At 48.7% G+C, this 23,524-nt stretch overlaps 3 protein-coding genes across 4 annotated transcripts; 1 reads left to right on the plus strand and 2 right to left on the minus strand.

The window, feature by feature from the left end:
• Positions 1-297: 297 nt before the first annotated feature.
• Positions 298-4,230, minus strand: IRF9 (interferon regulatory factor 9). The gene is made up of 8 exons (XM_006835525.1): positions 4,051-4,230; positions 3,556-3,739; positions 3,169-3,299; positions 2,999-3,077; positions 2,817-2,888; positions 1,677-2,018; positions 642-757; positions 298-486 (listed from the first exon to the last, which is right to left on the minus strand). Exons 1-8 carry the CDS (start codon positions 4,228-4,230, stop codon positions 298-300), a joined length of 1,293 nt encoding a protein of 430 aa, XP_006835588.1.
• Positions 4,231-5,733: 1,503 nt separating this feature from the next.
• Positions 5,734-17,741, minus strand: RNF31 (ring finger protein 31). 2 transcript variants are annotated; one of them, XM_006835402.1, is made up of 21 exons: positions 17,309-17,741; positions 17,084-17,230; positions 16,818-16,973; positions 16,535-16,594; positions 16,381-16,456; positions 14,579-14,756; positions 13,568-13,949; positions 13,126-13,410; positions 12,643-12,891; positions 12,349-12,534; positions 12,021-12,227; positions 10,725-10,898; positions 10,546-10,644; positions 10,372-10,461; positions 8,658-8,772; positions 8,425-8,543; positions 8,088-8,201; positions 7,881-7,938; positions 7,092-7,188; positions 5,960-6,128; positions 5,734-5,868 (listed from the first exon to the last, which is right to left on the minus strand). In XM_006835402.1, exons 1-21 carry the CDS (start codon positions 17,498-17,500, stop codon positions 5,815-5,817), a joined length of 3,207 nt encoding a protein of 1,068 aa, XP_006835465.1. In that variant the 5' UTR covers positions 17,501-17,741; the 3' UTR covers positions 5,734-5,814. The 2 variants fall into 2 exon arrangements, with proteins under 2 accessions (XP_006835465.1, XP_006835466.1); XM_006835403.1 differs by lacking the exon at positions 17,309-17,741 and having other exon boundaries at positions 5,745-5,868; positions 12,643-12,723; positions 17,084-17,118.
• A 741-nt stretch (positions 17,742-18,482) lies between these two features.
• PSME2 (proteasome (prosome, macropain) activator subunit 2 (PA28 beta)) lies at positions 18,483-22,464 on the plus strand. The gene is made up of 11 exons (XM_006835404.1): positions 18,483-18,596; positions 18,905-18,937; positions 19,518-19,580; positions 19,805-19,891; positions 19,995-20,025; positions 20,112-20,209; positions 21,400-21,468; positions 21,624-21,691; positions 21,821-21,875; positions 22,172-22,258; positions 22,352-22,464. Exons 1-11 carry the CDS (start codon positions 18,549-18,551, stop codon positions 22,430-22,432), a joined length of 720 nt encoding a protein of 239 aa, XP_006835467.1. The 5' UTR covers positions 18,483-18,548; the 3' UTR covers positions 22,433-22,464.
• The last annotated feature ends 1,060 nt before the right edge of the window (positions 22,465-23,524 follow it).

Here is a 23,524-nt window from a genome sequence, read left to right on the forward strand (position 1 = left end):
ATCTGATCCTCTTTCAAGAAAAGTTTGTTTAAAATGTTTAATGACAAATCTAGAAAGCAAATATAAAGTGCTTGACTTTAGCGTTGGGGTGTAGGAAGAAAGGGAGTGGTCTCCTGAGTTTCAGTCATTTGGCTTTTCCCCCCATTTCCTCAGTTCTTTAGAGATGAAAGATGGTATAATCTCAAAATTGAAAAAAAAAAAAAAAAAAGTAAAGAAGAAGGTTGTTGTTGTTGGTAAAAGCATCTTTGAGTTTCCCACCATCATCCAGGGTTCATGAAGAGTTCAAGGATGTAACCATCACAGAGCATCACTGAGAATTAGCACAGGGGAAGGCAGGTTACTAGTGTGGAGAATGGCTTCATTTAAAGGAGAGAGGTAAAGAACAGATGAGGCAACAGGGTCCTCCAGGCTCTGCATCAGGGGCAGAGTGGCTGCCTGCTCCTCTAGAGTCTGTTCCAATAAATGTCGGGCAAAGGCCTGCTCCATCTGTACAGGAAGAGAGTGGGAAGAGGCCATCAGTGACAACAGCAGGGCAGGTTCTGCCTCCAAGAGCTCCTTTCCCCCAGAAGCCACTTCTCCTTCTGGAAACCCTCTCCCATCTCAGGTTGTAGACAGGCTAGTGCACCCTACCCTGCACTCACCTGTACTGTAATAAGATTCTGTGGGGTATCATTAGGGCCAGGACTCTCCTCCCAGAAATTCAGGGTTACCTGGAATTTGGGTAGTGGGCCCAGGCCCTGGGAGTACCTGGCCAAGTCTGAAAGAGAAAGGGTCAGGGGTTGGGAGAAAGAAAAGAGAGAAGAAGAGAAAGGGCAACAGGCAGGGAGGAGGTAGTGAGGACACCATGATTGTGAGAGGTGGGAGTGGGGCCACTTGGAGACTAACAGCACAGCAAGAGCTGCGGGGTCAGGAGACACACTAGGCACCAAGCAGTTACTTTCTGACATGCAAACAGAACAAGGTGCCCAGTGCTCAAAGTAACTCTCAGCATGTTTAGAGTTAGCAGATTATTACACAACTTGCAAAGCAGTTCCTAGCAAAGTTGAGAGTCCTTATAGGTGACAGCTAAGCCAGATGTGCCTACATCTTTGCTGCTGCTGACCACCTACTCCCATTCCCAATGCTAATTTACACACGACCCTGGGAACACCCATGCTCTGTGGACCCTATTCTCTCAACTCCACCACTATGGTCTGATGTAGAGTGGAGTGAAGGTGGGGACTGGAATTCCAAGAATGGGTGGGTGAGAGAATGGCCTTTGGGGATTCCTGGAGGTGGGGACAGGGTGGTACCAGGACCACGTCTCCCACATATGTGAATGGTTGTGTGGCAGTGTGCATGCAGGAGAAGTTCAGGGTGCCCCCAAACTCTACTGAGTTGTCTGTGCATTTCACTTAAAAGTGATGTTAGCCTCAATATAATGATGCTTCCTGAGATACTCTTGTACAAGGCTCAACCTGAACCTTATCCCCCATGGCCTTGACCGGGGATGGAGAGTCACCAGGTAGCCTGAGTGGTTACACAGGAAGTGTGTGCACAAGTCCAGGGGTGCAATGCACAGACTGGGAGACAGGACCTACCACCTGACAGGGTATGGTAGGGCCCACCAAGGTGGGCTCAAGGGGAACCTAGAGGTGGGTAGTAGGGACTCAGGTGCTCTGTTGGCTCAACCTCACCTCTGCAGAAGGAAGCTGTTCTGAAGAGCTCCACGCACTCGTTGCTGGGCAGGAGATGTGGGCCTGGACCAGGTGGGGCCTGGGGTGCATCCCATGAGATGGGGATGGGGCAGAGACGTTGCACAAAGAGACCTTGGTGGTTGCTGGCCACCATGACACCTCTCTTGAGCTGGCTTAACAGACGCTGTGTGGGTTCCAGTGGGTCAGGCTTGGGAAAAATCACTTGTTCCATGTTGCTTTGGGAGATCAAGGGCTCGGCCACAAGGCGGCAGTCCAGTCCATGTACCTGGGTCTCCCTAACCACACTCCCGTTGTAGATGAAGGTGAGCAGCAGTGAGTAGTCTAGGGACAGAGAATGACTCAGCTAAACCTGGTGCTGGGTAGCTCGTGAGCCAGCAGTAGTGCCTCTCCCTGGTCCCCAAGGGTACACCTGCCTTTGGGGAATTGAAATGAAGCTCCTCATTTTATTGATGAGGAACTGAGGACCAGAGAGGGACGCCAAGCCAAATCTGGGGAGGACAAAGCGGGCAGTGGGGCTAGGGCCACAGCTGCACCTGCTGAGATTAGAAAAAGTACCCTTCCTTCCTCATCTTTACTCCCACCTCCCCCTCATCAGTCAGGGGGCTTCTTGTCAGGTTTTCTTCTTTGTTAGGTGACAGCTAATAAATCAATTTGCACTGAGGCCTTGTGAGCTTAATGCCTAGGATCTTGCCATTTAGAAGATGTGCTCAAGAGATTGGGCCTCTGTTTAACCCAAAGAAAGGAATGCCTCAGAGTGGAGCTGCAGGGAACAGAGTTTGGTGAGCAAGCTGGCTAAACAGCTCCAGGAATTCTCACTGCCTTAGAAATCAGTGTCCCTACCTATGGTAAGGAGTCCTGGTGTGGCCCTGCAGGAGAATGCACTGAACTGCAAGGTCAATTGGAACCACAAGGTTAGCAGTTCAAGCCCACCAGTTGTTCCTCGGAAACCTACACAGGGTTGCTATGAGTTGGAACTGACTCAATGGCACTTAACAACAACTTATGGTAAGGTGAGTCTAGTTGGCTATAATCTCTACCAGATTAGAAAATGCAGGTAGAACCAGAGGAAGGGAACCTGAGGGGAACAGAGAGCAGAGATGAGTCAGAATCTCTAAGTACCTGAGTCTGGAGGGAGCAGAAATTCCAGGGATACCTGATCCCCTTCAAGGAGAGCTTCAGTTGTGTCTGTGCCTGGAAGGGAGGCAAAGGCACTGGTCATTCAGAGAGGGACTGAAGGTCCAAGAGCCAGAGATTGTAGCATTGTTGGACACTGGGGAGGACCCAGGAGGCAGAAGAGGTACCTTCTTGAGGCTTAGGGCTGTTACTGCTGCTGCTGTTTCCAGTGTCTGACTGGTCTGATGTCCCATTGTCTCCTGTCTCCTGTGGATACAGGTGCCTATGATTAGCTCACCTTTTCATCCAGTTACTGTCCTGCTTTCAGACCCACCCAGTCCCCTAGTCCAGCTCTTACATTCTTACAGGGATCCGGGAGCAATAAGGGGCTGAGTGCACACTTCTTCAGCGTACCCTCATCCTCCTTCCTCTCTGAGGACAAGGCACTGTGGTGTCGTTTTAATGATGATTTCTGGGTGCCTGTCTGGGCTGTGGAACAATGTGGAGGTGGGAGAGGAGTTAGAACCTTAAGCAAGAACAGAGCATAGGGGTAGGAGAGAGTATTTGGTAGGGGAAGGATGTGCAGGACTGGGAAAAGGAGTCTAGGGAGCAGCCTTCTAAGGGAAGTGATAAGGCAGAGTGAGTGAAAGGCCTGCAGTTGAGCCCAGGATTCTCCCAAGAGGGTCCAAGCTCCATCCTTCCTCCCCAGTCTGATGATTTAGGAAGGGTTGCACAAAGGGCTTACCAGGGAGGGTTCCTGGTGGCAGCAACCGATACACCTTGTAGGGCTCAGCCCCATCCATGTGGCCATTCTCAGGAACTTCCTCAAATTCGGGACTCTTGTTGAGGGCACAGCGCAGGCGAGTTTTCCATGTGGCAGGGCCTTCTGCATCTCCCTCCTTGTACTTTCCCTTGAATATTGCCCAGGCCTAGGAAAGAGAGGGAAGTAAAGAAGAGGCAGCTCCAGGTGACCCTCTAACAGAGCATGCAACCTGTACACTTGCACAGGGTTCCACTTTTAGAAGGGCTTGTGCACGCTTATAGTCTCCTATTTTCATCTTGAAATTCTTGGTGTTTTTTGAGTAAGAAGAGCTCTGCATTTTTATTGAGTACTGGGCCAATTATATAGTTGGTTCTGCCCTCCATCTGAAACCTGGGCATACACAACTCCTTATGGGCAAGAGCAAACTAGTGTATACTCCAGCTCTCACTCAGAGGGATGGTTCCTAGGCCCTCTCACCTTGAAGAAGGCAGCATCCTGGTCCTCCCGGAAGTCCTGTTTGCCTGCATGCTTCCAGGGAATCTGGAACATGGTCTTGGCCTTATCATACCAGCGTACTCCTGGGAACTTTTCACTCTCCACCTGCTCCACCACCCAGTTCCGGAGCTTTCGGGTACAGCGTGCCCTGCCTGATGCCATTCTGGAGAACAAAATGGGCAGGAAGCATCAGCAGAACTGATATTCTGAGAGGGAACAGCTGCCAAGATCCTGACTACTGGGACCCAATTCTGCAGAGGGCTCCTTGAGGCTCCATCACAATCTATGCATCTTCTAAAGCAGAAATGTTTTGTTTTCTGCCACCACTAACAATGACAAAATATACATTCCTAAGCTATGACATCTAGAAGGAAATCTTACGTATTGGTTTCAATTTGAAGATTTTTCAGGACCTTATCTGGGAAAAAAGAAAATTCTCTCAGTGTTGTGATCCTTCTGAGGGGCGCCATCAACATGCCCCAAAAGTAGCACAGGAAGTAACTGCTTTTGAGATGTCTTATCAACTCTTTACCCACACCTCCCACAACCTTTGATCCCCCTTCTTTGATTGCCCTAAGAGTAGCAGGGTGTCAGGGGCGGAGCTGCAGCAGAAATGGGCAGGGCCAGAAGGCAAGAAAAACAAAACAGGGTCAACAGAGCCTTCCGCTCAGAATAATCCTGCCGTAGGTCCTCTGATGCTTTGCCAACAGGACTTGGAGTGCTGGCCCCTGATCAATCTCTCTCCTCAGGCCCAATCTCTTACTTCCTAGCTCATAGGTATATCTATGTATGGCTTATATAAATAGTCTCATGTCTATTCCTCAGCCTAGCAGAGGTGCCCTGATGCCCCGACCTCCAACCTGGCCGGGCTTCCAGCCCCAGACCCCAAGCTGAGACCCAATGCTGGCTGGTCTTACCTGAAGTGGCTGCGCAGGCTGTCCCAACACTCCGCAGCCCTCAGCTCAGCTCCCAGCTGGGCGGTTAAGTAATCTCTCTGCCCCTTCCTACAGTCCCACCCTAAGTTTCAGTTCTCATCTGGTGAGGTCCTTTTCCCAGAAATCACGTGGTCTCTGAGTTGCAGGGCAGCCAACTGCCACAAGGGGGAAGCAGCATCCCAGAACCTGACTAGCAGCAGCAGGACCTCCTCCCCTGGACAATGTTTAGTGCCCTCAAGTCGATTGACTCATAGTGCCCCTGTATAGGGTTTCCAAGGAGCAGCTGGTGAGCTCGATGATCCACTGCTTATCCTATAGCACCACACCAGGATCAGAAGTAGGTACAGCCCTGCCTGGTTTATCCCACTTCCTCCCTCAGATGGTCACTGCTTGGGGCCCTGACCCCTTTTGCTGGCTTGGGGTCTCTGGGCTGCTGGAGTCTGTACATCTGTGTTTGCCCACAGTGTTGCCTAGTACATACTAGATGAGCTCAAAGATCAGGTGAATTTGATGGAAAAAAGAGGGGAGCAGGAAGGGAGGAAGCCCAGGCCAGGTGGCTGGATGCGAAAGGTCTCCCATGCCTATCCATAATGGCAATTCCTTCCTGGCCCTGGGTCCAGGAAATGTCTGGTGGGAGGCTGCATGGAGACTCTCCAGCAAAGTTCTGTTCACCCCCCTGTTTCTCTGGTGCCCCTAGATGGTGGGGACAGGAAGAAGGATCACCAAGAAGCCTGGGCCAGTAGATGCCTCTTTATTGGTGCTGGAGCTGTTCCTGAGGGAGCTGGGACCCTATCAGGGCCACTGCCCTCAGCTACTTCCTCCTTCGGGGGATACTCTGGCCCAGAGGCACCTCTTCAGTCAGCTTCTGCAGGAGAGAGAAAATGATAACACTGGCAGCCTATGCTCAGACACAGGCTGGAGGGCGGAGTCAGGGTGAGGCTGAGTGGACACTTTACCTGTAACAAGCGGGCATGGTAGGTAGGGGCATCCTCTCCAGCCAACAGCTGGGGGCGCATGTGCAGGTAGCGCTCAGTGGCTGTCTCCAGCTCCTCCACTTCATACAAGGTAGCTGGGTCCAGTGAGTGGGCATTGATGAGGCTCACAAGATATTCTTTGTAGTGTGCCCTGGAAAAATATTGAGACAAAATATTTTTTCTGTAATTGGGCTAATATTTACTGAGTGTGTCTAGCACTTTACTTTTTAAAGTGTTGAAGATGTCAATTTGACAACTAAGGAACACCTGACACAATTTCCAATAACCTCATATGCATGCTAAAGTTGGACAGTGAATAAGAAGATTGTAGAACTGATGCATTTAAGTTATGGTGTTGGAGGAGAATACTGAAAGTACATGGGCTGCTGAGAGAACAAACAGATCTATGTTGGAAGGTAACAGTCATATTGCTCCTTGGAGGTCAGGATGGCCAGATGTCATCTCTCATACTGGACATATTGTCAGGAGGGACCAGTCACTGAAGAAAGATATCGTGTTTGGTAAGGTAGAGGGTCAGAAAAAAAGAGGAAGACCCCCAGCGAGATGGATTGGCAAAGTGGCAGAATCAATAGACTCAAGCGTGGCAACAATTGTGAGGTTAGCCCAGGACCGGGCAGTGTTTCGTTCTGTTGTGCATAGGGTCGCTATGGGTTGGTATTGACTCGATGGCACCTAACAACAAGCACTTTACTACACATGGGGCTACGCAGATGAATAAGACAGATAACCCCTGCATACCTACTGGAGCTATGGTGGTGCAGTGGGTTGGGCACTGAGGGATATTAACATCAAGTTTGGTGATTCGAACCCACTGGCTGCTCCACAGGAAAAAGATATTGTTCCCATAAAGATTTACAGTCTCGGAGACCCTAAGGAGGAGTTTTCCTCTGCCTATAGGATCACGAGTTAGAGTCCACTTCCATGGCAGTTTTGAGTGATTGCACACCTGTGCACGTTATTTCTCCACACCCTTGTCCAGAGAACCCTTCCTTCCCACTCCCTTCATAACCTACTGCACCCACAGTCCTCTTTACTACCACTTCTACCCCCTCCTCGAGCCAGCACCATACTCTATGCCTTGCATGGCACTCACTGGCAGAGGCCGGCATGGCCAGCTGGGGTCTCCTTGCCACAGGCTTCATCCCTGAGCCCATTGGGAACCTCTTTCTGTTCCATCACTCGGCAGCCACCTAAGAGTAAGGAAAAGGGACCTTCTGTTGGAAGGAGGTCAATAACCTCAAGGCCCCAGGATTGAGAGGTCTATGGCGATACGGGTGAGTGGCCTCCAGCGTGAGGACTGAGAACACCAAGCGTAACGTGGTGCTGGTGGTGGTGGGGTGATACAGAAGCAGGGAAGCTGGTCTCTGCTTTTATCCAGGCTGACTTCTGACCCATAATCACACAGCCCTTGAAACAGTTCTTCCGGTTGTTATTTAGCTCTTACTCTGTGAGGGTCTCACCTCTATCTAGATGATAAGGGGTGGAATAGGTTAGAACCATATATAACACCTTTCTATGGTCTTCAAAGAACCTAAAGCAGCGCCCAGCAACTAGCAGATTTCATTCAATCCTAATTAAATAGGTAATGAAAACCATTATCATTTGGGAATGGGCAAGAATTCCAGTGAGGGCCTCAGGGATGCCAAGTACTTTAGTGTATTGTATAAAGTAGTGTAGATGAAAGGTGGCTATTACCTCCATTTATAGAGGAAGACAGACGGTCTGTGGACATTAATTAACTTGCCTAAGGGCACAAAACAAATGAGCAAAAAATAGGCCTTGAAGCCAGATCTGGTCCCAAACCCAAGCCTCCCCTTTAAGCTAGCCACAGTAGAAGCCCAGCATACCAGCTCCCCTTCTCAAAGGTGTGGCCAGCACTCACCTCCAGGAACTGCTCGGGCCCCAGCTGGAGGCTCTGTATTAAACTTGACATTATTGTCCTGAGAAGGAACAGAGAAACCCATGAATGTTAGGTCCCTTGAGGCCAGCCCCTCTTGGATTTGCTAGCCTTTTCCCTTCTAGCCCACCCGGGGCCTTACTTCCTTTTCCTGGACAATCTGCAAAGCCAGGCAGGCTGGCTGTCCCTGACCTGTAGCAGCTTCTGGAGCCGGAGAACGGTCCAGTCCCGCAGGTAGAAGAGGCAATCTCGAGGGTGGTGGCCATGTAGGGACTTCTTCACTCGGCAGTTAGGGTCTGGACATTTCTAGAGGAAACCCAAATGGAAGAGGGGGAAGTTTAGAACTTTGGGGGAGATAGAGACATTGTAAAGTCTAGGGCAAGCAAGGGAAAAGAGGACAGGAGTGCTTTACACTCTATTAATCTCCTCTTTTCTTCCCTTGAGCCATTCCTCAATTGCCTCTGCCCCGCAAACCCAATGCACTGCAGCCCTCCACCCCACTTCCAGCCCTTCCATGCCCTGGGCTCACATTCTTGGCGTAAAAGGCATTGTAGCAGCCACTGCAGAACTGATGTCGGCACTGGGTACAATGAAAGTGCATGCAGCCTCCTCGGGCCAGTGCATATGAGAACTTGCACTTGGGGCAGTCTGCAAGGGACAGGAGGTCTGAGTGGGGTCTGCCACTGCTCCGCTAGCCCTCAAGAAGAGAGTCGCAAGCAATGATAGGGTACTGAGCAAACTGGCCAAGCAGAACAGCCTTACCAATTCCATTTTCCTGAAGATACATGGCTAGGCCCTGGGCCTGGTATTCTGGGTCATTGGTGCGTTTCCAGTTCTGGAAATCCTCACAGCTCCGGCCTTGGTGCTGCTCCTCCCACTGCCAGAAGGGAAGCAGGCTTCACATGGAAACTCAATCCTAGAACCCAGTCCTTCATGCTGGTCCCTCCACTCACATCCAGTGGTCACTACCATTCACTTCCCAAACTGAGGACCAATAGTGGATTCTTTCATCTCCTCAAACACCCCATATTCATCATCAAGTCTCGATGTTCTACCACTCAAAGCCATCCTAATACTGCCCCATTTTCTTCATCCCTACTGCTACCATCCTGCCCCAGAACACCATCAGGTCTTGCCTAGATTACTGGTCACCTGGCCTCTACTCCAACTCCTCCACAGTCCACTGCCCACATTGCAGTCAAAATGCTCTTTATAAATGAAATTGGCATGAAAAGTGAAACAATCAGTCCAGTAGACTAATGGACTATGTAAACATCAGTCTCCAGGACTCTGAGAGCATAACTAGAGGCTACTAACTGCTCTGAAAGAGATCACATCAGAAGGTCCTCAACAGAGAGGGATAAAATGTGAAACAAAACTCAAAATCATAAAAAAAAAAAAAAAAAAACCTGGCTTGCTGGTCAGATAGAGTCTGGAGGAACCCTGAGACTATGGCCGTTGGTCACCTTTCAGGTCTGGAACGGAATTCACCCCGTGGATCAATTCTCAGCCAAGCAATAGATAGCTCTATAGAGGGAGCAACCACACTAGTGAGGGACCCACAGCCCAGAATGGTCAAGTATTTAAGATAAAAAGGGCAGCATTTTCCTAAGGACAAAATTTAGAAGAGTGGGGAAAAAGAGGAGTGGAAATAAAAAACACAGGGATGAAGCGGGATAAGTGATGTTACATTAAGAAGACTGCAACTGAGATGAAACGAAGTATCCGATTTGTTGAATGTAAAACTGACAATCTGCTCTGTACACATTCACTCAACTCACAATAAAAAGTAAAAAATGAAATCAGTAGATTCTGTGATACCAGCAATATTCTAGTTTTAAGGGTTAGTGATAGAGTTTCAGAGCTCATTTTACTATTGTGCTTTATAATGTAGACAAATTGTTTGAGTACAGAAAGAACAGTAAGCCTTTTAAAAATAAAAGAGATACCACCACCTCTCGCTCAGCCTTAGAATGAAAGTAACACCTTCCTTACTTGGCTCCAAGGCCTCTCCTGACCTGGCAGCTAGCTCCTCTTGGATCTCTTGCCACTCTCACCCTTGCTCTGGAGGTTCGAGCACACAACCCATATTTTTAGACTATCCATGTAGTGTTCTTTCTGTACCAAATACTCGTTGCACGACTGGCTGCTTCTTAACCTTCAGGCCTGAGGTTAAATGAAACCATTTTACAGAAGACTTGTCTGACCTCTTTATCCTAAGCAGGTCCATTCTGTTATTCTTTACCTGATTCCTATTTATTTTCTTCATGGAATTTATAGGCACAATTATCTACTCTTCCTCTTTTCTCCCCTCTGTTCTTCCTCTCTTCCTTTTTTTTTTGTCTATCTGACTAGTCAGTTTGCTCTCTGAGTGCAGAGATCTTGTCCATTTTATTCTCTACTCAGTCCCCAGAGTCTAACACAGTACCTGACAGTAACTCAGCAAGTATTTCTGAAAAGATGAATATGCCCTCACCTGACGCTTGCAGCGCACGCAGAAGGTCTGGTGACACTGGGGACATGTTGCCTCTAGCTGTTCCCGCTCATAGATGAATCCAAAGGAGCACTGTGGGTACAAGAACATAAAAGTATCTGAGGCCTAACTGATACCATCTCCTCCACAGGCAGCAACCCTGGGCAGGACACTTACCTGAGCACACCACAAGAACTTGGGATCTCGCATCAGCACACCCTCAGTCAGCTTCTTGTGGAACAGTGCATACGCATCTGGCTCTAGACTCTCCCGAAGCTGGGGACAGGATGCAAGGGTGGTGTGTGGGTAGGATTCCTGTACAACCTCGGAATCCTGAGTCCCAGGGGCTACAGTACCTGGATGTCAAGAGTAGAGAAGTAGCTGAGCAATTGTGTATCATCACTGAGGTCGGGGCGGCCACAGGCAGGGCACACCATGTCCGTGATGTGCTTCTCCTTCAAAGCGATGGTGAAGTGCTGGCGAAAGCAGTCAGGACAGATTGTGCATTCACAGGAAGTCAGGGCCTGCATCTAGATGGAAAAGATGGAAACAGAGGGTCAGAAACCACGGCTGCAGGATGAAGACACCAGGCTCTGCCTAACAACTGGACAAGGCTGGTAACCTCAAATGCTAACAAGTGCTAGGCAGACAACCTAAATGTGTGGAGGAACAGACAACAATGAGCCTTCGGTAGACAGAAGACTGCAAGTCCTAGCTCTAAAAGGCATTCACATTTGATTAAAAACAAGCATGCAAATAACATCCCTGAGATGATAAAACTACAGAGATGGAGAACAGGTAAGTAGTTGCCAGGGGAACAAAGATGTGGGCTGGGTAACAACTATAAAGGGGTAGCATGAGGGAGGTCTTATGTTGATAGAACTGTTTGCTCTCTTTATTGTGGTGGTGATGGTTTATACATGGGATACAACTGCATAGAATACACATACACACAAGTATACGCACATTAGCATGAATACTGAACAAATTCTGCAACCTATCTTAACACTGTACCAAATCAACATCTTGGTCTTGCTGTTGTACTATGATTGTGTAAGATGCCACTATCCGCAAAAGCTAGGTGAAGAGTAAATAAATGGGACTCTGCACTAGTTTGGGGAATTTCCTGTGAATCTACAATTATTTAAAAAAAAAAACCAAAAACCCACAAAACAAAAACCAAAGTCTGCCTAACTAAATAGGACTGCAATTGGCCCCACCAACCATTTAATGATTCTTAAGGGTTACTATGAATCATTTCTTGGTATGACCATAATAATGTGGCAATGCTTTTAAACAATTTATCTTTTAGAGACCCATACTAAAATATTTATAAATAAATTATGTGATGCCTGGGATTTGCTTCAGAATAATCCTGTGGTTGTATGGTTATATATGTAGACACAATAAAAACTGGCTATGAATTGGTAATTGCTGAAGCTAGGTGATGAATATATTGCAGGGAGGGGACTGGAGGGATTTCATTATACACATTTCCATAGCAGATCATTACACAATGAGGGTTTTTTCTTGCCCTTCCCCACCTTCCAGAAGGCTTCAGGGGTACATGGGCCAATTACAGAGCAGAAGGCAGGGTTAGAGGCTGGGGGTTGGCATGGGGTGAGGGGCTATGACCAGTGATGAGGGATTACCCGGTTGCGAGGCAGGACCCAGCTGCACACAGCGCACTCCTGGGCCAGCAAGCGGCGCAGGAAGGCCCGGTCATGGCTGTGCCTCACAGCTTCCACTACATCCCCCAACTCATAGTTCCTTGGCGTCTCCTGCAACAGCGACAGCGCCAGCTCGGCCCGGCCCCAGCTGGGGAGTGCGTAGACTGCTAACAACCGTCTGACCAGACTCTGCAATGTGATTGCAAGCAGAAAAGTAGAGAAGCAGCTGTCAGACCTCAGGGGTCTGTCCCCTTGGGCTTCTCCCTGCCACTGTAGTGACGTTCTTGGGCTCCTTCCTTCCTTCCAGCACCTGCTTATCTGGGCCATCCCAAGAGGGAGTGGGCTCAGGGCCATTGTCCCATAGACGCTGATGGAAGGGCTCAAGGCGCTGGCGCTGTAGCTCAGTCAGGGCCCGTGTCACATCACCCCCATGCTGAAACAATGCCTGCAGAGACCCTTCCTCAGGCCCAAAACCCAAGGACTGGAGCTCTTGCACCTGCAAATTGGGAGAGGATGTACAGAGAGAAAAGCAAGCAAAGGAAAATGTCATAGATGCCAAGACCCATGACTTTCAACCCTGTCCCATTTCCAGCAGAGCTGGTACCTTCCTCCGCCGGGCCCTCACACACTCTTCCACGGCTTCATCAAGGTTGCCGTGATGATCCAGCCAGGCTTTCCGGGCCTCCTGGCAGGAAAAGACGCCCAGTCCTGGGTCTTGCTGTCCAGCCAATTCAGTCACCATCTCCAGGACGTAGGGCAGTTCTGAGTGCAGCCATTGCAATGGTACCTCGGTGCCTGAGTACTGCAGAGCCGAGAAGACCTCCTCTGGACACGCACCTGCAGCTTCCCCTTCCTAAAGCACAGCCCACCCAGACAGGGCCCATCAGGAGAAGCAACCTTCACCCTGACCCAAGCCCAAATGCCAACAGTGCCTGGGCTCAGACACATAGATCATGTGACCCATGCACAGTATGGTACCTAACGAGGGAAGTGTTCAATACGCAGCAGCAATGACAAGTAGTATAAGAACTCTTATTATTTACCACAGCCACTTCCTTTCCCACCTCATCCCAGGGCCAACCCTCACCCGGATCATCTTCACTAGCTGGAGTCCTTCTTCTCGCATCTTGTCTTGGCGCTGCTTCTCAGGATCCCCACAGGAGCTGGGCAGTGGGGCACTAAGGCGTCGTAAGGGTCCAGGTTCAGGGTGTCTCTCTTCCAAAGAGTTGGCATGAGGCTTGGGAGTATGCTGGGCTGGAATACGACTGCTAGTCCGATTGCATACAGCACACACACACCCAGGGCCTGAGTTGCAGAAGGTACAGTGGATACAGGACCAAATTTGGGGTGAGGAGAGCAAAGTTTCCCCCTGCTGGGAAGACAGAGAGACAGAGAGAATCATCCCACTGACTGGCTGGAAATATCGGGAGCTGGGAGAAGATGAAAGCAGCTAAAGGAAAATAGGATGAGGAGGTAAAGAATAGTCTGAGGTAAAAGATACAAAGAAGGGAAGGCAAGGGATATTTTACCTGAAGGGGCTGCAGGCAAACGCCAGAGTCCTGGGAATCCATCACCAAGCTGGGAGGCTGGGCCAACCGAGGTCGCTCACATACAGTGCATAGTACAGCTGCTGACTCATTCTCAAAGGTGCAGCTCTGGCAAGTCCACCGGCCCCGTGTAAGCTCAGGTTCTGGGCTTCCAACTCCTTGGGGGTCTTCAACCCCCAACCCTTTACAGCCTCGGGGTCGATCACAGGCCACACAGAGCACTGCCCACGGCTTATTTTGCATGGTACAGGCAGCACAGTGCCAGGGCAGACGGGCACTTGCAGAATCAGGGGAAGGAAGAGTGCTATCTCCCAGGGCCAGCAAAGAGGTTGACTGGGGCAGTGGTGGGGCTAGAGCAGATAAGCTGTAATAGAAAATCAAACATGACTTGCCAAGGTGGGAGCTGGGTTCTTCATTCCTGGACACCCAACCCACCTCTCTGCCTGGAACACGTCCATACCCACAGCCTGTTCAATGTTTAAATGACAGCCTAAAGCTCACTTCTTCGTGGTAAGGATCTCTGGTAGCGTAGTGGTTACGAATCGGGCTACGAACCGCAAGGTCAGCAGTTCGAAACTACCAGCTGTTCTGTGAGAGACAGATGAGGCTTTCTGCTCCCATAAAGATTTATAGCCTCGGAAACCCTGTATAGGGTTTCAAAACCGATTCCATGACACATAACAACAACAAAGCTCACTTCGTGGTAGATATCCCTCCATATGCTTGACCCATTCTAGTTACTTAAAAAAATGATGACTGATTGAATAGACCCTTCATCAATCTAGGCTGCATCCTCTTGCTACCTGTTTGTACAGCATAATAACTTATCTCACTGCTATTTGCTTGATGCCTATATAACCACCTTGAAGACACTGACTGGCTACTTGTCTTCTATCATACAGTCTTTAGCACAGAAGCTGGCAGGCACATGGTAGTCAGATGACCTACAGTTCACTCAATTTCACTCCCAACCAGAAAAAAAAGGCCTCTCACTTGGGGATTGGGTTGGTAGTCTGGGGAGTCCCAGGCAGACTCTGCCGGAGGTGATGCGCACGAGATGGGTGCCCATGGAAGAGACAGTCACAAGCTGAACATAAGGTCTGTTTACAGGCTGGGCAGTGCAGTGTGCCTGGGGCAGAACCACAGAGGAAGCAGGGATCCGGAGTGGAACCTAGAGAACAGGAGAGAAAGAACGTATTTCTGAGAAAGGCCAGGTTAAGTCTGAATCTGCTATAAAGATTAGGCAAATCACAAAACTACAAGGGTAAGGCAAAAATTATCTGCACTCTGGCTGTAGAATTTAATCAACTTTTAGAAAAAGACAAATACATCATTTTATGACATAATCTTCTTGCCTTTTTAATACACTTTGTCCATCTGTCAACAAGCTTTCATATTCCCTTAGTTAAAAAATGTTTTAGGCTGAGCTGTGAGCTATTTGTTCTCAAAGGGCTGCTTCCAGGGGACCGACCAAACAGGTAAAAGTCTGATACAGCAAGATCAAGACTATAGGGAAGATGCTTTAACACCTTAAAACGAAATGTCAACTGTGTAGACAGGGGTGTATGGATGTGCATTATCATGCAAGATCACAACATTCTTGGATATAATCCTCTGCATATAATCTGCAATTTAGGCTTCAGCGGTCAGTGAGTATCTCACTGTAATGAGCACTGTTGATTGTTTAACATTTTTCCTGATAGTGTTCCAATACTGGCCCTTGAGAATTCCAGAAAACTGTAAGTAAGCATCAATTTTGAACTTGGTGGGCAATTGAGGATGTTTCCATTTCATACTGTGCCGTTTACTCTCAGTCTCGTAGTGATAAATCCGTGTCTTGTCACCTGTAATGATTATTTTTAAAGACACTTTTACTTTCCTTTGAGTATCGGTCCAAACTTTGTAGATGTCTAAACACTTCTGTTTATGTTTTTCCATGATTTGTTTTAGTACCCATCTTGAATAATGTTTTAAAACCCAAGTCTGTCGTGGATTATTTTATAGGCAGAGCCATAGTTGACTTGCAAATAATTTGCCACATAATCCACTGTCACTTGTCTATATGGCAGAATCATTTCACATGCATGTTCAACGTGGTGGACATGGACAGGTATTAGCGTGGATAATTTTTTGATTCATCTGTGTACTTTTCAACATACTGAGCCCAAGGAAACAATTCTTTTTAAAAAGAAACAAAGAATCTGGTACTCAGCCACCATAACAAACAGCCCTGAAAAGGATCACATTAGAGGGTCCCGAATAAAGTGGGAGAAAATGTAGAGCAAAACTCAAAATTATTTTTTTTAAAAAAAGGGTTCACTGGTCAGAAAGAGATTAGAGGGACCTGAGACTATGTTCCTCGACCCCCCTTCAGGTCTGGAAAGCAACTTACCCTCATGGCCCAAATTTCAGACAAGATAGGTTTATAGAGAAGGATGACAACACTAGCAAAGTAGGCTCACCACGAAATAGACAATCACTCAAAATCAAAAGAGCAACATTTTCCTATGGACAAAGTTGTAAAGGGATAGGAAGGTGGGTGGAATACAAATAGGAATCACAGGGAAGAAGCCAGATAACTGTTGTTGCATTACATATCACTCATGTAATCACTGAGCTGAAACAAAGTATATGATTTGTTGAATGTAAAGCTAATGATCTGATCTGCAAACCTTAATTCATACCAAAAAGTTTAAAGAAGACAAAAAAACAACAACAAAGAATGATTATCAAGAAGATGGTTTCCATTCCTGGAAATTGAGTCTACTACCCCTTCCACCCTACAAGATCAATACCTGGGGCTGAGGGTGTGGTGAGGGGTCCAGGAGCAATCTCTCTCAGCAGGGGGGTAAACTCTGAAAGCTGCAGCATCTGAGGAAGGAGTGGCAGACAATGGGCAAGGGTTTGTGGACAGTGTCCACAACGCCTGCCCACTTCCTCCTTCCTTACATCATCTTCAGTCTTGGCTTTCAGCAGCTGCTCCAGTGCCTGCTGTCTTGGGTGAGTATTCTGCAAAATAAAAGGAGTTTCCACCTAGATCCCTTGAACAAAGCCTTTCTCCGAGCCCAATTCCCCAACATTTACAGAGGGAAAGAATGGTATAGGGTGCTAACAGGTTGCTTTAGGGAATAGGTCCATGATTTAGCAGCATGGGGTCCCCCAACTGGCTTAGCCTTTAGGTTGCCTCCCAACCCTTTAGTCCTGAATCCTCAGGACTAAAGAATACCCATACCTGGAACAGCAGGCTGAGCTCTGTCCGAAGTAGCAGTACTTCCAGTGTGACTGTAGCAACCTGGTGCTCATCTGGCTCCTTCTGCTTTTCGGGGAAGCTCAGCCCATCTGGCTGCTCCTCAGTGTAGCCATACAATCGCAGCACATCCCGGCCCCCCTGCAACACGTTCACAGTCACTACCCAGCAGATTCCCTCTCCCAATAGGGCTGGCCCCCTTCCCATCAGCAGTGTCAGTCCCCATCTTCCACAAGGCCCAGGGGTTTCACCTGCACCGCGTCCACTGTACTGCGAAAGACAGGGTTATTAAACTTGACCCCGCGCCAGTACCGGGGCCTCTGAGGGCTGAGGAGGTTGCGGCCATATTTCTCCAGGATGTTCAGAGCCGTGGAGAGGTTACTGAGGTAGTCGCGTGGCTGGAAGCAGGCAGAGAGCAGAGAGCTGTGAGCCTGGCCCCTGTCCTACGTCTTCTCCCGAGTCGGGCTGGACCTTACCTCCCCAAAGGCGTTGTAGCGGACCAAGCGTGCAGCATCCAGCTGTAAGTAACGGGCAGCTGGCGGCAGGGAGATGGTCAGTAGTGGCAAGAGTTGCTCCAGGGAAAACGTCTGCCCGGAATCCCTCCTCAGAGCGCTCGCCAGTTCCTCGCGCGCTTTCAGGAAGGCCCGCTGCTCCTCCTCGGTCGGCATCCTCAGCCCAGTCCCTGCCACCTGCCGGGATCAGGCGCAAGCTGAGCTCGGGCAGAACACCGCCCCTCCCGCCTGGTGCCCGGCTTTTCGTCCGGTTCAGATCCGCACAGCGGCTCCTAGTCAGTCACTCAGATTATGGTCACTCAACGTCTCCGGCCCCAGAACAGGGTTACCCGGGAACAGGAAGTAACAGGAAAGAGGGTGGGACTGCAACCAGTTTTCAGGGGAAGAGGAGGGGCTTAAGATAAAGACGGGGTGGTCAGGAAATCAGGGAGCGTGTTCAGGGCAGGAATCAGGATCCCAACCAATGAGAAGGGCAAATGACTCTTAGCTCTGCCCCCAGAAGTCTCAGGTTTTTTGGTTTTTAAAAAGACCCCTTCAAGGGCTTTTCTTCTGCTTGTTTCCAGACTGGTCCCGCCTCTTTCCGGATAGCCAGTGGCGCGGGGTTAGCCCGCTTCCCTCAAGTCTTTCATCTTTCTCTTTTTGGACCAGTCATCCACGCTCCGATCCTCACCGAGGAAGTCCTGCCCGGCCGTGGACCCGACTAGGGCCGATCCTAGCCTGGCTCAAGCGAGTCCCTCCCGTACCTCTCCCGTTGTCCTGAAGGCTAGGCGTTTTCTAGGGGGAAGCCCTTCGCCAGCTCCTTCTATCTCTATAATCCTTCCCTGCCCCAGATCCTCCCTCCAATTACCCTTCTCACTTTCTCTGGCCCCTCTCCATCCCTTCCCCTCGGCCGCTCCTTTTTCGGGGAACTCCACCTCTGGACAGCCCCTTTCTCATTCTCCCTTCTCGCTTCTGCACCGCCCTTGCCCCTCGCTTCAAGCCCCACCCCTCTCCGAGGGACAGCCCAGGTTCCAGCCTCCGCAGTCTCACTCGCCCAAGCCCCTCCTCGAACATATCAGGTTTCTGCACCGCCTCCCTATCCTCTTCTGGCGGGGAATGGCTGAGGAGCTCCCTCCGGTTTGCCGTCTGCCAGGGGGCGGGGCTGGACTTGGGGAGTGAAAGCGAAAGCCCAGGCGGAGACCAAAGACCATACTACTGTAGGAGCATGGCTAAGCCTTGTGGGGTGCGCCTGAGCGGGGAGGCCCGTAAACAGGTAAAGGGGGACCAGGAAGGCCAGGAAGGGACCAGGGAGCCCACCTGAATGGAGGCAAAGCTGGGTGCTCCAGCGGACCAAGGCCATCAGAAATCTCCAGCTCTGGGCTTTCCTTGCTTTCACTTCTGTGTGGGGAGTTTCAGATTCCTGCCTTTTGGCCAGGCTACAGTGAACCAGGGACTCCCAGGGAAAACTGGCCGCTGGTGGGAAAGGCCTGAGTTACACTTGGAAGGCACCCTGTTGGGAGGTGGGATCTTACTCTTGGCAACAGACCCTTAACCAATATCCGGGTACTGCTCTCTGTCCAGGTGGATGTCTTCAGGCAAAATCTCTTCCAGGAGGTAAGTCTCTTTAGACTCAAGAGATACGACTCATAAACTTAGACCAATACTTACTTCACGGTCACAGCCTCTCAGAGTGACTCCCAAACCCACCCTACAAAGGCCTACTTCAGTGTGAAGCCTTCACAGAGTGAACTCCCAATGATTGACTTCTGCCTTTAACCTCTCTCCCCTCTGAAAACTCTACTCTCCTTCTGCAAATTTTCCTCCCCTCTTTTGTCGTGGAGGGAAAAGCCATGGCCCCAAAGCTGGAATACCACAGTCCTAACCTTTAGCACAGCAATTCGAAACTACCAGCTGTTCCATGGGAGAAAGATGAGGCTTTCTGCTCCCTTAAAGATTTATAGCCTCAGAAACCCTGTACAGGGTCACTATGAGTCGGAACCAACTTCACGGCACGTAACAACAACCACCGTTGTTCTGCCACTTACCAGCTTGGGCAAGTCCCTTTCCTTTACGTTTCAGAGCTTCGTTTCCTCATTTGTAAGTCTTAAATTCAATGATCTCCAAGGGCCCTTTCAGCTCCCCTTCTTAGTCTTGTTGAACATCTTCTGTAATTCCCTTGCCATGTAACCTACAGGCTGAGGAATTCCTCTCCAGATTCTTGCCACAGAAGATCGTATACCTGAACCAGCTTTTGAAAGTGAGTAGTGTGGGCCCTTTATGCTGCATCCTATGACCTGTCTTCCCCTCTGTAGCTAATGACTGGGCTCAGCGTCCAGAGAACAGTTCTGAGTGGTGGATAGGAGCATTAGGATGGTGTGAGGCATGAGCCTAGGTTGGGAGGCAAGCATGGGTGGGATGAGTGGAGGGAAGGCTGTCACTTAGGAAGACAGGGAGCAGCCCTTGATAGTAAACTCTGTGCAGGAGGACTCCTTCAATGTAGCTGACCTGACGTCCCTCCGGGCCCCGCTGGATATCCCTATCCCAGACCCCCCACCCAAGGATGATGAGGTAAGGCACTCGTGATGCAGGGCTTGGAGTATAAACACAATAAAGATGTGGCCCTCCAACTTCCATAATGTTTCTAATGTTATTTTTCTCCATTTTGCCTTAGATGGAAACAGATAAGCAGGAGAAGAAAGAAGGTAAGGGGGTAGGGGATAGCTGGGGAAGGGGAAATGGCATATTGACTGCTGGTTGAGAAGAGGCCTGAATCTCTTCTTTCTCACAGCCCCGAAATGTGGCTTTCTCCCTGGAAATGAGAAGGTGCTGGCCCTGCTTGCCCTAGTTAAACCCGAAGTCTGGACTCTAAAAGAGAAATGCATTCTGGTAAGTCTGGGATTTGGAGGAAGAGGAAAGAGAAGATAAGCAAGGCCACACCCTGACCGCCTTCAGAGACTCAGGTCCTTTAGGACCTAGTCCAAAACCAGAAAGCTTCTTTCAGGGCCTTGGATTTAGATGACCTTTGTTCTCCTTTTCATTCTGCTAGACCTCTGGTATCAAAATAATGCCCTCAAGTCAGACTGTGCTGTATCCTCCTCTAATCTCAGAACCTACTGCTGTACCAGGTGTACAGTGGAGGTGGTATTATACAATGCATGGTTTAAGCACTTGGGCCACAGTGGGAGACAGATTAATTATCACTTACCTAGCTGGTTACCTTGAGTAAGTCAGTTAGACTCTCTATGACTCACTTGTCTGATCTGTTACGTGGGTGCTGGTGGTATTAGTGCATTAAGTTGGTTACAACTAATAGTGACCCTGTATAGGATTTCTGTCGCTGTAAATCTTTATAGAGCAGAAAGCCTCATCTTTCTCCCATGAAGTGGCTGATAGTGGGTGATTAGCAGTCCAGTGCTTATCCTACAGTGCCACATCAAGACTCCTTAGGTGGGTGTAGTAAATGTATATCTTGAAAGACTTTTGTGAGGATTGGTTGAGGTAAATAATACAGAGCATAGTATTTGGCACATAGTAAATACTCAGTTAAATATAGCTGTAAGATAAGCACTGAACTGCTAACCAAAAGGTTGGTGGTTCAAACCCATCAGCCACTCCTTGGAAGCTCTATACTCAGGGACACTATGAGTTGGAACTGACTCGACAGTTGTTGTTAAGTGCCATCCAGTCGATTCTGACTCATAGTGACCCAGTATAGTGTTTCCAAAAAGTAGCTGGTGAGTTTGAACGGTCAACCTGATGGTTCAAACCGACCTATTGGTCTGTGTTTATCCTACAGCGCCACACCAGGACTCCAACTTGATGGTAGTTAACAACAATTAGAAAGTCAAGCTATTAGAAAGTAAAGGAGCCCTGGTAGAGCTGTAGCATAAGCACTGGACTGCTAACTACAGGGTTGGCAGTTTGAACTTCAAGGGAGAAAGATGAGTGTTTACGGCCACAGAAGCCCTAGCTATTAGTTGGAATTGGCTTGATGGCAGTGAGCTTTTGTTTTTGTTTTTTTTAGAAAGTAGAAGTAGGTTTGTTGAAGGGTTTCAGCATGATACTTCTTAACATAGGTGATCACATGGATCCAGCATCTAATCCCCAAGATTGAGGATGGAAATGATTTTGGGGTGGCAATCCAGGTAAGATAAGGGTGAGTGAGGGCACTGAGAGTGGGGAGAGTCTTGGAGAGTGAGGGACTGGATCTGGACATGAGTTAGGGGAAAAGAGAGACGCTTGGTGAAGGAGTAAGGAAATGAGGTGTTTTCTCTGTCTCCCACATCTTTTGACATAACAGGAGAAAGTGCTGGAGAGAGTGAATGCAGTCAAGACCAAAGTGGAAGCCTTCCAGACAACCATTTCCAAGTGAGGACAGCTGGGAGTTACAGGAACATGTCTTTGGGAGTCTTAAGACTGGCCAGTCCCATTTGGCTTTGGGGAGGGTCTAAGGTCCATGAATGTCCAATCCTAGGATTTCTTCCCTTGCATTGGCAGGTACTTCTCAGAACGCGGTGACGCAGTGGCCAAGGCCTCCAAGGAGACCCATGTGGTGAGTCGATGTTCCATTTTCATTCAGTCTTTTAGATGAGGCTGGTTGGAGGTGAGAAGGGGACAGTGGTTCTCTTTGTTTTGCTTATGATCGTCCCAATGCAGAAACCAGTAAGCCAGAAACATTCTCTAGAAGAGCTGATTTTGACTTCAAATGCTTTGATCCTTTTCTCTGCTTGATCTTGTGGGGTCTTCTTTCTTGGTGCTGAGAAGGGAGTTACCTTCAAGTTACCTATTCCCTGTATGAGAAAGCCAACCTTCTACGGGACTGACTCAATTTTGCCTCCTACTTCCCAGATGGATTACCGGGCCCTGGTGCATGAGCGAGATGAGGCGGCCTATAGGGATCTTAGGGCCATGGTGCTGGACCTGAGGACCTTCTATGTGAGTGAAGAGTAAGCTCTTAAGGGAGGCAGGTGGGGTGGGCAATGGGGAAGGGTGAGAACCTCACTGTTATCCCTCCGGCTTTCTCCCCAGGCTGAACTTTATCATATCATCAGCAGCAACCTGGAGAAAATTGTCAATCCAAAGGGTGAAGAGAAGCCATCTATGTACTGAACCCAGGACTAGAAGGGAATAAATGACCTGTACTCAGTGTCGATTATTTCTGGTGTGTGTCATTCATTCAGAAAGCACTTCCTGAGGGCCACCTGTGTCTAAGCACTGTATATGTACATGATAGAGGGAAGAGGAACCAGGAAGATGAACTTGAATTAAATGCTCATCCTATAGAACAGGACAGACCTGCTACATGCCATAATAGCCATGCAGATTACCTGCTTTCTGGAATTTCACAAGATTATTTCCATCCATGCTTCATGAAAGAGGTGACATTTGGACAAAACCCTTAGAGGAATAATCAGGGTTTGGACAGACAGGGGAAAGTTCCTGTGGCTGAGGTCAGGGAATGAAGGAAGGAATTGGTCTCATCAAAGAATATAGCAAGCCTGGAAGAAAGATCAAGGTTTCACTGGAAGAATTATGGATGAGTGGCTGGACCCCTCCTTCTTAAGCGTTAGAACTGGGGAAAATGTTCCCAAGGCATTGTGGTACAGGAAATTACACCACAGGAATTTTTACCATAGAAAGGATGGGTCTGTAGGGTTTTTCTTTTGGTGCTTTTTCCCCCATTCATTAGCTAATTGTATTTATCTCTGCCTTTCAAGATTCGGCCCTGTTCATATAGTAGAGGCAAGGGTTTCTCTACTCTGGTCTTTGCTATAAACTCCATGGGATTGTTCAGTAATTCAAGGACTTTACCTGGTTTTTAAAATATGGGTTACTGTTGCATCTATACACTTGATAGTTTGGAACCTCGTCCCCCATATATCTCATTTAATCCTTAAAGTGATGGTGATGGTTATGTGTCCTGGAGTCGGTTCTGACTCATGGCGTAATCTTTAGGGGAGCAGAAAGCCTCATCTTTTCCCCATGGAACCGCTGGTAGTTTTGAAGTGCTGACCTTGAGATCAGCAGCCTGACTAGGCTACCAGAGCTCGTTAATCCTTAAAGCACGACTCATTTAATCCTTAAAAGTACCATGGGCAACAGATATTACATTAAGGAAATTAAGGACCAGATAGCCTGTAGTCGCGAAGATAATAGCTCTTAAGTGACAAGAGTCCATTTGGAGTACAGATCAGCTCATTC

This window comes from Chrysochloris asiatica, unplaced genomic scaffold (genome assembly GCF_000296735.1).
Source record: "Chrysochloris asiatica unplaced genomic scaffold, ChrAsi1.0 scaffold00017, whole genome shotgun sequence".
Taxonomy (NCBI): domain Eukaryota; kingdom Metazoa; phylum Chordata; class Mammalia; order Afrosoricida; family Chrysochloridae; genus Chrysochloris; species Chrysochloris asiatica.